General features: G+C 47.0%; 2 protein-coding genes across 3 annotated transcripts in view; one reads left to right on the forward strand and one right to left on the reverse strand.

Moving 5' to 3' along the window:
- Nup107 (nucleoporin 107kDa) overlaps nt 1-1,774 on the forward strand; it is a 52,945-nt gene extending 51,171 nt beyond the window's left edge. For both annotated transcript variants that reach the window (XM_005397476.2, XM_013520899.1), the window contains 2 exons: nt 1,075-1,242; nt 1,585-1,774. In XM_005397476.2, the coding sequence (XP_005397533.1) occupies nt 1,075-1,242; nt 1,585-1,692 (276 nt within the window). In that variant the 3' untranslated portion in view covers nt 1,693-1,774. The remainder of the gene's footprint in view (nt 1-1,074; nt 1,243-1,584) is intronic.
- A 2,755-nt stretch (nt 1,775-4,529) lies between these two features.
- LOC106149957 overlaps nt 4,530-10,866 on the reverse strand; it is a gene marked incomplete at its 5' end in the record, with an annotated part of 10,495 nt that continues 4,158 nt past the window's right edge. Inside the window, 2 exon segments of the mRNA XM_013520901.1 lie at nt 4,530-4,823; nt 7,732-7,866. Of these exon segments, the coding sequence (XP_013376355.1) occupies nt 4,667-4,823; nt 7,732-7,866 (292 nt within the window).

Consider the following 10,866-nt stretch of genomic DNA (forward strand, 5'->3'; position numbering starts at 1 on the left):
AACACCTACTTGTTTCCCTACATGAAGTCGTCCTTACGTAGCTCTTCCCTCATTTATTCAGTCACAAACTGTTACTCAGACCTACAGGTTTGTTCAGTTGGCTTGTGTGTTAAGATAGGGTCTCATTTTATAGTACAGATTGTGGAATTCATTTTGTAGCCAGGCTGGTCTCAAACTCGCAGTGATCCTCCTGACTCAGCCTCCTTGAATACTAAGGTTACAGGCATGTGCTACCATGCCTGGTTTCAGTTTCTGGTTTTTTTTAGGGGGAGGGTTTGTTGGTTTGAATTACACAAAGGAAGTCGTAATTTCATTCTTCTTTAAAAATAAGGCAGAAAAGAGTTAGAAGTTGGCAGCATGGTTGTCTCCCCACGCTGGCGGGCCTTCAGCCTCGACCACTGCGGTGGTTGGTGTGTGCTCTCAGACCCGTGAAGGGGCGCTGTGCTTGCCCGCGGGTGCGTCGTCCTCCTTACGCCCTTCGTGTGCCCTGCTGCTCTCGGAGACGCGGCCAGCAGCGCTTCACCCGCTCGGTCACACTTTGTTCATTTGAACGCTTCGTTGCCGTAAGATCCTGCTAGGTTTCTGTCCCTTGCCTCATGGTACTTGCTTTTCTGGTTGTTTTGTTGTTGTTGTTCTGACCTCGTTTTACTTGCAGCGGGCACGATAACCAAGCTGGAGGAAAACTCCAGCCTTCAGCTTGGGCTGGGTGCAGTCAGCTGTCCCTCCGCGTCGGGGACAGGCTTGGGCTCAGGTCCCCCAGCATACTGAAGTTGCCGCTGCCTTCCGTGACGGGAAGCAGCACAGCACTGCCCCACCCCGCGCGCCTCCGTGCCCTGTCACCCGCCTCTGAACCCCTCACGGTGCCCGGTGCAGCGTGAAGCACTGGCTCTGGGTGGGGACGACAGGGACAGAAGCTTGCACGTACTTAGACACACTCCTTTCCCTGAATATGTTCCGTCTGTGCTTGAATCTTCAGATTCTGAGCACACGGATATCCAGGGCCTACTGTTCTTGACTTTCTGTTCAGAGGATATTTAGCTTTAAATTGTCAGAATACTTGCCGTGTCTTGGCAGGATCCTGAAGAAGACCACGAAAGGGTACATCAGATGGTTCTGCTGCGAAAGCTGTGTCTGCCAAGACTGTGTTTCCTGCTTCACACCATACTGCACACCACGGGCCAGTACCAGGAGTGCCTTCAGCTGGCGGACATGGTGTCCTCCGAGCGCCACAGACTCTACCTGGTGAGTCCGTGGCATCTGCGGCTGGAGTTTAGCAAGGGGACACACTGCTCCCAGTTTGTGAAGGCGTGTTCATATTTTAAGTTGGCCTTGGATTCTCCGAAACTAATAGTGCAGTGTTAGTGTATGTGCTCCCCCCAAGTGCGCGTGCATGTACACGCAGGGCCGGCGTACAGACCAACTCTGAGAGGTGGCCCCGAGTCCCTGACCCACTTGAGTGCACCAGCTGCTGGCCATGGAAACCGTGCCAGGGCTTTCTTCTTATGTTAAGCTACTCAGATTGATTAGGTAACAACACCTTCATAGCTTTTTTCCTCACTAATTTTTTTTCTTTTTAAATATCAGGTATTTTCTAAACAAGAACTAAAGAAATTGCTGCAGAAGTTAAGAGAATCCTCTCTCATGCTTCTGGACCAGGGACTGGACCCGTTAGGATATGAAATTCAGTCATAATTCATCCACTGTTTATATGCTCACTAATTCCCATCATAAATGGAGGGGCTTTTCTTAATAAAATACACATATTTGTAATTACTGGGGTTCTTCCTTTTGCATTTTCTGGGGGACAATATAAAATTTAGGCATTTGAATTTTATACTTTTTAGAATATTATGGTGATTCTTCAAAAATTTAATGTATTATATCACTATTTCCTTAAATGTGTTTTAATATAAAATTAAAATTTTCTGTTCTTAGCCAGGCGTGGTGGCGCACGCCTATAATCCCAGCACTTGGGAGGCTGAGGCAGGAGTTCAAGACCAAGAGTTCAAGACAGGAGTTCAAGTTGTTGTGAGTTCAAGACCAGCCTGGGCTACAAAGTGAACTCAAGGCCGGCCTGAACTGCACAGCGAGACCCTGTCTCAAAAAAGACCAAAAAAAAAAAATTTCTGTTCTTAAAAATTCCAGGATTCTCTTTCTGTTATGTAATAAAGAAATTAAATTTCTTGACCTAATTTATTTTTGTTATTTTAAGTACTTTGATAACTTAAAATTATAAGCAGGATAGAAAACAGATTTTTTTTTTTTTTTTTTGGTCTTTTTGAGATGGGGTCTCGCTATCAGTTCAGGCTGGTCTTGAGCTCACTTTGTAGCCTAGGCTGGTCTCAAACTCACAACGATCCTCCTGCCTCAGCCTCCCGAGTGCTGGGATTACAGATGTGTGCCATCACGCCTGGCAACAGATTCATTTTCAAGCCAGGTATTTATCATTTATCATAAAACTTAGTGGTTCTTAAATATTGAAATTAAAAGACTATAGCAAGATGCACAACAAAGGAAACCATCAATAGAGTGAAGAGGTGATCTACAGAAGGGGGGAAAAATTTTTGCCAGATTCTCTTCAAAGGACTAATACCCAGAATGTATAAAGAACGCATAAAAGTGGACTTCCCAGATTTAAATACACAATAAAAAAATTAGCATCCAGCCAGACATGGTGGTGCACATTTGTAATCCGAGCACTTGAGAGGCTGATGCAGGAGGATCACTACAAGATCAAGGCCAGCCTGGGCTACATAATGAGACCGTGTCTCAAATTTTTTTTTAAAAAGTGAACTTCCCTGTATTGAAATTATATGTGAATACATTAAAATAAAACTACAGGCTATAGTTCCACTTGTAAAAAATTCCAGAAACTGTAAACTAATATGTGAAGACAGAAAGCAAACCAGCATTACCCAGGATGAGGGGCAGATTACACATAGGTTTGGGGAGGCTCTTGTGGGTGTGGCCTGTTCACTCTCCTGGCTCTTGCTCCGTTTCATAGGTGTTTGCACGTATCAACACTTAACCAAGCACACGCTTTTCGTAGGTGCACCTTTGTATGTCAGTTATACCTTAATAGAGTTTATTTAAAATAAAAATATTTTCTCAAATAAATAAATGTCATTGTTTTCATTTGGAAACATTTCTAAGGGGCTGGGGATTTAGCTCAGTGGCACCGCGCCTGCCTGGAAAGCGCAGCAAGGTCGTGAGTTTGATTCCTGGTACCAGAAAAAAAACAAAAAAAAATCCTAGTTTACTAACTCAGTAAACTTGTTACCAGGTAAGTTTGAGCAGATGAAGATTGACGATAGTATCTGGCACACAGCACTGATGGTGAGAAATACCGAGTTGGTGGGTTGGAAGACTGAGTGTAATCAAGATGTGTTTTCCCCAAGTAGGTGGGTTTAGCACGGTTTCTATCAGAATGCTACCAAGGGGCTGGGGATTTAGCTCAGCGGCACAGCCGGGGCCGGCCAAGTGCGAGGTCATGAGTTCAATTCCCAGTACTGGAAAACAGAGTGCTACTCTGCTGTAAAGAAGGATAAACTTGAGTCATTTGTAGGACAATGAATGTACCTTTAAGACCGTGAGGTTAAGTAATATAAGTCAGATGCACGAGCGTAACAATGCTACCAAGAAAAAGACTGAGTTGGTGCCACTGAAGCAGTACTAGCTCAAAGCGGTGACACCACCACTCACAAGTGGTGACAGTGTTACAGGCGTGTAGGAAGGTGTCGATAGGGATGGAAAGTTGGGCTGTCTGTGCTTTTCCTTGGAATCCATAGCTGTAGAGTAAAAGTCCACATAGGTAAATATGGCAAGATGGAAGCTAGTGCAGGGCACAGATCTTGAAAGACTGAGTAGAGTCCAGTGCACTGCTGGGACAACTGAATACCCACGTGCAGAATGAACTGCCTCTCATCGTATCCCAGGCACAGTAAGTGACTAGAGACAGGTTGTAGATCCAAATGTGGAAGCTGTAACTCGGCTGGGCATAGTGCTTTAATCCCAGCCATTCAGGAAGCTGAGGCAGGAAGACTGCAAATTCAAGGTTAGTTTGCATTTAGCAATACCATGTCTCAAAAAGGGATGGGAACATAGTTCAGTGGTAGAGCACTTGCCTAGCCTTGGGTTCCGTTTCCTATATATATATATATAGAAAGAGAGAGAGAGAGAGAAGGGGAGAGTCCTAGTAAGTCCATGAAACTGCAGATCGGTGTTACTGGGAAAACGCAAATGAAAACAGTGAGTTACTATGACGCCCCCATCCGAATGCCTGCAGTAACCCAGCTCTGGGAGGCTGAGGCAAGTGGATCACAAGTTTGAGCCCAACCTGGGTGACTCAGTGAGACCCTGCCTCAATAAAAAGGGCTGAGGGCGTAGCTCAGTGCAAAGACCCTAGAGGCTCAGCCCCCGCCAGCGGAACCACTCAGCAGCTTACCGAGTGTCCCCGGGCGCGCCTCCGTTCGTGTGCTGCCTGCCCCAGGCGTCGCTGAGCACGTGTCCTTTCAGCCGCTTGACTCTGGTTTGCACACGATACACTTGCACGTCTTTATTTGTTTTACATCAGCTATTTTTTTACATACCTTTTTATTTAGAACATTGTATTCTTTGGTGTTTATTTCTAGTGAAATCTAGTAAGTTCTGGTTATATTTTACTAATTCATGTTTTATTTGTGAAAAATAACCTATAACTTTGTGCTACAATCGTGAGTACATGAGGTACAGCTTTTACTTCTCCAGAGCTCAGTGAGGCTCTTACAGCACAGAACAGACACACACGGGACCCTGAGACTGAACAGGAAGGAAGCGCCAAAGATCTGCAGAGAAAAACGAAAAGGGAGAGACGTCAGCATATCAGAGAGGAAAAGTCTGTTCTGAGATGGAAGGACGAAGACCTCTCATTGTCGACTGTTCATAATGCAGAGGTGATGGAACTTGAAAGAAATGAAACAAAAAATTCCAGTAGTGCTCAATGATTAGAACAATTTATGGATGGTGTTAACAGAGTTGACCAGCACCTAACAAGCTGTCCTGTAATCAAAAAGTGAGGAAAAAATGTACAGAATACTTAGCACCTTCTGGACCAAACAATATAGAAGTTGTTTGTTATGTATTCAAAACAAAGAGGTTCTTTTTTTTTTTTTTTTTTTTTCTGAGACAGAGTCTTGCTATGCAATTCAGGCTGGCCTTGAGCTCACTTTGTAGCCCACGCTGAACTTGAACTCACAACAATCTTCCTGCATCAGCCTCCCGAGTGCTGGGATTACAGGTGTGCGCCACCACGCCCAGCCTAACAAAAAAGGTTCAAAAGTCGTTCACAATTTAGATGAGCTCTAATGGACCAAATAATTGAAAAACGGGACAGTGAAACACCAGCCAGGATGTCCATTATCGATGTCCTCACCATTATGTTAGTGGGGAGACATTTTATTGAAATTATATCACCTACGGAGAAAAAGGAAAGGCCAGCACAAAAGTGTGAGGTGTGTTATTCACAGAAAGACAATAATGCGGAAAGAATTCAGAAAGATAACAGACACCGCTGTCCAGACTGTAGGGTTGTGTGCTGAATGTTTTCAGATACACAGTGTGCAGAACAAGTATTGAGTAAATTTGATAAAACTGTCATTTTTATATTTCCTGTTATGAAAACTAACAAAAATGCAATTTTTGGTCATCCTGTATTTAAACAATTGGACTGGTACGTGGTCTTAAAAAAAGAATAGCAGGCCAGGAATATAGCTGAGCGGCACAGCACCTGCCTGACAAGTGCAAGGACCTGAGTTGGGTTCTATTCCTGGTACCAAAAAGAAAATAAAAAGACTGACAACGCCAATACTTGACAAGAGTGTGGAGCGGACGATGTTATTGCCGGGAGGAAGGTAAAAAGGTACTATCTTTGGGGAGATTTCTGAATTTACCTACAGATTTCACCCTAATACTGTATTAACCCAAGAGAAATGAAAATTAATTCCACAGAAACCTGTACAAAAACGTTCACAGCAACGCGTACCACATGTGAGGCCCTGAGTTTCATCCCAGCACCGCGTGCACACAGTCCCTGACAGCTTCCTGTATAACAATCCCCAAGCGGAAGCGACCTGTCGTCGTTTGGGGTTTTGCAAGGGGAACAGTTTACTACAGGACACATATTTTTATAAGCTTATTTATAATAGTCACCCAAACAATCATATACAAAAAGGGAGTGCAGGAAATCTGTCCACACATTAAAGACCAAAGAGTCCAGCTGAGGGCCTGGATCCCACGATAAATGTCCTGCATGAGTTCAGCTGCAGACCTAGAGCCCACAACAATGCCTCACGCAGGCCTGTGTCTCGGATCTGCACTGGGAAGGCCCCAAGGTCAGTGGTGGAAGCTAGACAGTCTGCACCAGTGGGAGGAAATATCTGCCAGCGGGCTGAGGGGTCTGCACCGGAGCCAGGAAGCGATGTTCAAAGTAAGAACCAGAGCTCCCCCAAAATGTACCACAGCCCTCCTCAGCAACAGTGAGGTCCCGAGCTCCCCCAATGAGGAGGAAAGCCGAGTTCCCATCAGGAAAGCCAACGCAGCAAGCTTCTCCAGGAGACCAGGACTGCACCATCTTTGCCTCTGGAGCCAGGAAGCGATGCTCCAAGTGAGGACCAGAGCTCCCCCGAAGTGAACTGAAGCCGTTCCCACTGACCATGAGGTCCCAGTGAGAACACCAAATTCATCAGGAAAGCCAGCATGACAAGATCCTCCAAGAGAAGGAAAGAAATGAATACAGGAAAGGAAAACCAGGAAGCAGCCCCAGGAACACTAACAGCTCCCAACACCTTGAACAGCCTCCACCAGCTCCCTGCAGCCTCGGCCAGGCTCCCGACAGCCTCTCTTCTCAGCTCTGCCTCTTGGGCTGCCGGAGCAGTCCCCAGGCGGCCTCCCACCCCCAGCACCAGGCTGGCTCACTTCTGCTGGGCATTACAAGCTGACCACCAGTTGTCAAGCTCCCACAGAACCTAACTGAACATTCACCAGTAAGAGAATATCTTAGCAAATTGGGCTATATTCATACAAGAGAATATTACTCGGCAATCTTAAAAGGAAAAACTACTGATATAGTCAACAAAAGAATACACTATAGATAATTTTATCCTTTTTGTGGTGCTGGGGTGCTAACCTAGGGCCTTGTGCATACTAAGCACATGCTCTACTCCTGAGCTACACGCCCAGCCCTGATATCTTTACTTTTTAACTCAAATTTCAGAGTTCATATTTTCATTACAGGTGCTCCTTGACTTATGACAGGGTTACCAATTGTATATTCATACGAAACAACAGTACTCTGCAGTCTTAAAAGGAAATAACCAATATATTCAAGAAAAGAATACACTAGATATTTTTATCCTTTTTTGTCCTTTCCTTCTTGGGTGCTGGGGCTCTACCATAGAGCCTCATGCATGCATACTGGCAGGAGTTCTACCACTGAGATACAGCCAGCCCTAACATTCTGATCCTTTAATCCAAGTTTCAGAGTTCGTGCTTTAACCCCAGATGCTCCTTGACTTAAAATGGGTCTATGTCTCAGTCAACCCATTAGAAACTTAAAATACTGTAAGTTGAAAATGCTCCTTGATTTAACGAAGTCATCACAGCCGATAAATCTATTCTCAGTTGAAATATCCAAAGCTGAGTCACACTGACACACCCAGTCAACCAGGTATCACAGCTTAGCAACCAGTGGCTCACCTTGACATCTGCAGCTCGCTGCCACTGCCCAGCTCGAGGGACGCACGGTAGTTCATCCAGCCGCAAACCGCGTGGAGGATGCAGCGCAGAGGAGAAGGGCTCACAGTACCGTGAGAACGGGCGACGTCTGACGACCTGGCAGGAGGAACAGCGCACAGTTGAGTGTATGAGGAAGACCCTGGGAGAACCAGCCTGCAGACACTGCCCAAGTAACGCTCCCCAGTCTCCCGCTAGCTTAGGAACTGTTTCCTGGGAGAAGGTTTTGAGCATCCCTCCTGCCCCAAGTGTAGGGTAGGCTGTGTTAGTGTACGCTCGTAGGACCGGTCTTCTCTCACTAAGCTCTATGAAGTGGGCTGGTCTGGCTTTACCTGCCATTATTCCTAAGTGCCAAATACAGTGTCTGGCCAAAGGCGGGTACTCAGGAAATGTCTGAGTAACTCCTAATGAGAAAATTGAAACTATCAATCAGACTCCTTAAAACCTAAGGTCAAGGACAATATTCCATTGTTTTGAGGTCTGTGGTCAAAGTTATTCTAAGCTACTCTTACTTAAATAAAAATACATGAACTATGAGGCTGAGTTGGACCCCCATAACCAGAAAATAATAATATAATAATGACCTGGCACAAAGTGGTCGAAGTTATCTTTAAAAAAGACCAAAATCAGTAGAAGTAATCTTTCAAAAGCCTAATAAAATCCATAAGCCAGGGGCTGGGGATTTAGCTCAGCGGCAAAAGCGCCTGCCTGGCATGCGCAAGGCCATGAGTTCGGTTCCCAGTACCTGAGGAAAAAAAAAAAATCCATAAGCCATTGGAAGGGCTAGCCAAGGGACAAAGAAAACCCACCTGGCATTGTACTGTGTGCCTATAATCCCAGCTCACGGGCCGAGGCAGGAGGCTCGCAAGTTCACAGCTAGCCTAGGCAATCACGTGACAGCCTGGCTCAAAATAAATGAATAAATAAGTAAAACGGTTGGGAGCCAGGTACAGTGGTCCATGCCTGGATGAAGCAAGAGTATCACAAATTCAAGACCAGAAGACCAGCCTAGGACTACAGGAAGAGCCCCTAAAAAAAAAGAGAGAGAGAGAAAGGCACTGAGAATTCGGCTCAGGAGAGCACTTGCCTAGGATGTTTTTAATGTCAGCGCTGAAAAGAAAAAGCAATGTTCAGAATACAGTGATATGGCACCAGGGATGTAAGTCAGTGGCTGTCTTGGGTACTTTTCTGTCATTGCTGAGACAACATTCCTGACACCCAAAATTCAGGAAGGAAAGGTTTAGTTAGCTCACAGTTTGTGGAGGTTTCAGTCCATACTCAGCTGGCTCCAAGGCAGGGTGGCACATGGCAGAGGACAACAGTTCATGGCGGCAAAACACAGCAAAGGCAACAAGAGCAAAATGGGAGGAGTGGCAGCAAGCAGCCTCTTTCCCCCCCTTACACTGTATGCAAACTGCCTGCCCCAGGGCAGGTGCAGCACTCACACCCATAAAGACCAGCATTGGACCATGGATCAATCACAAACTCTATAAATCCACACCCATGAGGCTCTGGGGGGACATCTAGACATAAACCATAATAGTGGCACAGGGCCTATCTGGTAAGTGCCAGGTCCTGAGTTCGATTCCCAGTACTAAAAGAAAAAGAATACAGTGATATAGCCCAGGCATGGTAGCACACGCCTATAAACCCAGCACTCGGGAGGCTGAGGCAGTAGGATAGCTGTGAATTCAAGGCCAGCCTGAACTACACAGTGAAAAAAATCCTGTCTCAAAAAGACAAAAAGAGAGAGAGAGAATACAGTGATCCAACAACAGGTGAAATAGTATATAGAATACTATATACTACTTGAGCCAAGTACTTAAGTAAAAGGGGTAATTTTCTAGGAAAATGAAATGCCAAGCACTGATTCAGAATGAAGAACTGTTTCTATCCACGGCTGGAGACCCACCGCACTGTGTGCCGGGGATGTAGCTCACAGGCAGAGCCCTTGCCTATCCCGCACAAGGCTGCGGGTTCCAGTACTACAAAAGTGAACTGAAAACCTTCTGCGCTCCCAACGCACAGAAGTTCTTCCCTGCTACCGTGTGACGCGGCCAGCAGACAGACTCCAGGCTTTGTGCACGAGGTCTGTGCTCGCAGAAACCCAAGGGGTGGCGGGAGCAGACAGGTGCCGGGGAAACGGACACAGGCACCGCACAGCGCACGCTTAAAGCAGGCTGTCGGCTTAAAGACCGCGCCCCATCAGCGCCTCTCACTGGGCGTTTGGGAGGACCGACAGCACTGACGGACAGGGTCGAGTCACCGCAGGCACCTTCGGCGAGCGTGCCCGTCCCACAGCCCTCTCCGTTTAACTGTGTGTATGAGATGTAGGACATACGGGCTTTCAATAAGCTTTGGGTGGGGAAAAGCTTACTGAGGGTGAGGCCGGGAGATGTAACTGCACTTGCTGTAGCCTAGGGCTCGAGGGCGTTCTTGGGTCCGTGTAGTTTTGTTTTCTACTTCTCCCAGGACAATGGAAGAAGACCGGCCTTGGGTGCTGTCCACACTCAAATGGGTAGAGGGCAGTGGTCCTCCCGACGGACACGTCACAGAACCAGTTGTTGAAGCCTGTAAAAGGGGACTCAGTTCCCTGGGAAGGTAGGAGGCGTTTCTCCAGCTGCAGGGAGAAGGAAAACACGGCATGTCGCACAGCGGAGCACTTGCTGCTACTGGAGACCCTGTAGTGGGCCCCAGTCTCCAGCCTGGTTACGCGCACGGCGGCCGGGGAAAGAGCGAGCTAGAGACGAAAACGAAGGGGTGCACAGGAGGGATGGGGCGACCAGCTGCTCTCTAGGAGCAAAAGCCCACGAGGCCCCAGACTCTCGGCATCTACTCCTCACATCTGAGTCAAGGACAGTGCGGGAGGGGCAGTGGGCGTCTCTGGGAGCAGCAAAGGCGACCAGGTGGGCTGGGAAGATCAAAGCACTCTCGCAAGGACAAGGACAAGGACAGGAGCGGGGGAGTAAGGAACCTTTAGCGGTCTCGTCTTACCTGGCAAGGCCGCAGCAGCCGTTAGCCCTGGGCTTCCAGCTGCCACGAGACGAGCAGGGAGTTTGCATTCCAATCTGGCCCAAAAGGGCAGGACAAGGACAAGCT

The sequence above is a fragment of the Chinchilla lanigera genome, unplaced genomic scaffold (assembly GCF_000276665.1).
Source record: "Chinchilla lanigera isolate Chin_1 unplaced genomic scaffold, ChiLan1.0 scaffold00057, whole genome shotgun sequence".
In the NCBI taxonomy this organism is placed as follows: Eukaryota; Metazoa; Chordata; class Mammalia; order Rodentia; family Chinchillidae; genus Chinchilla; species Chinchilla lanigera.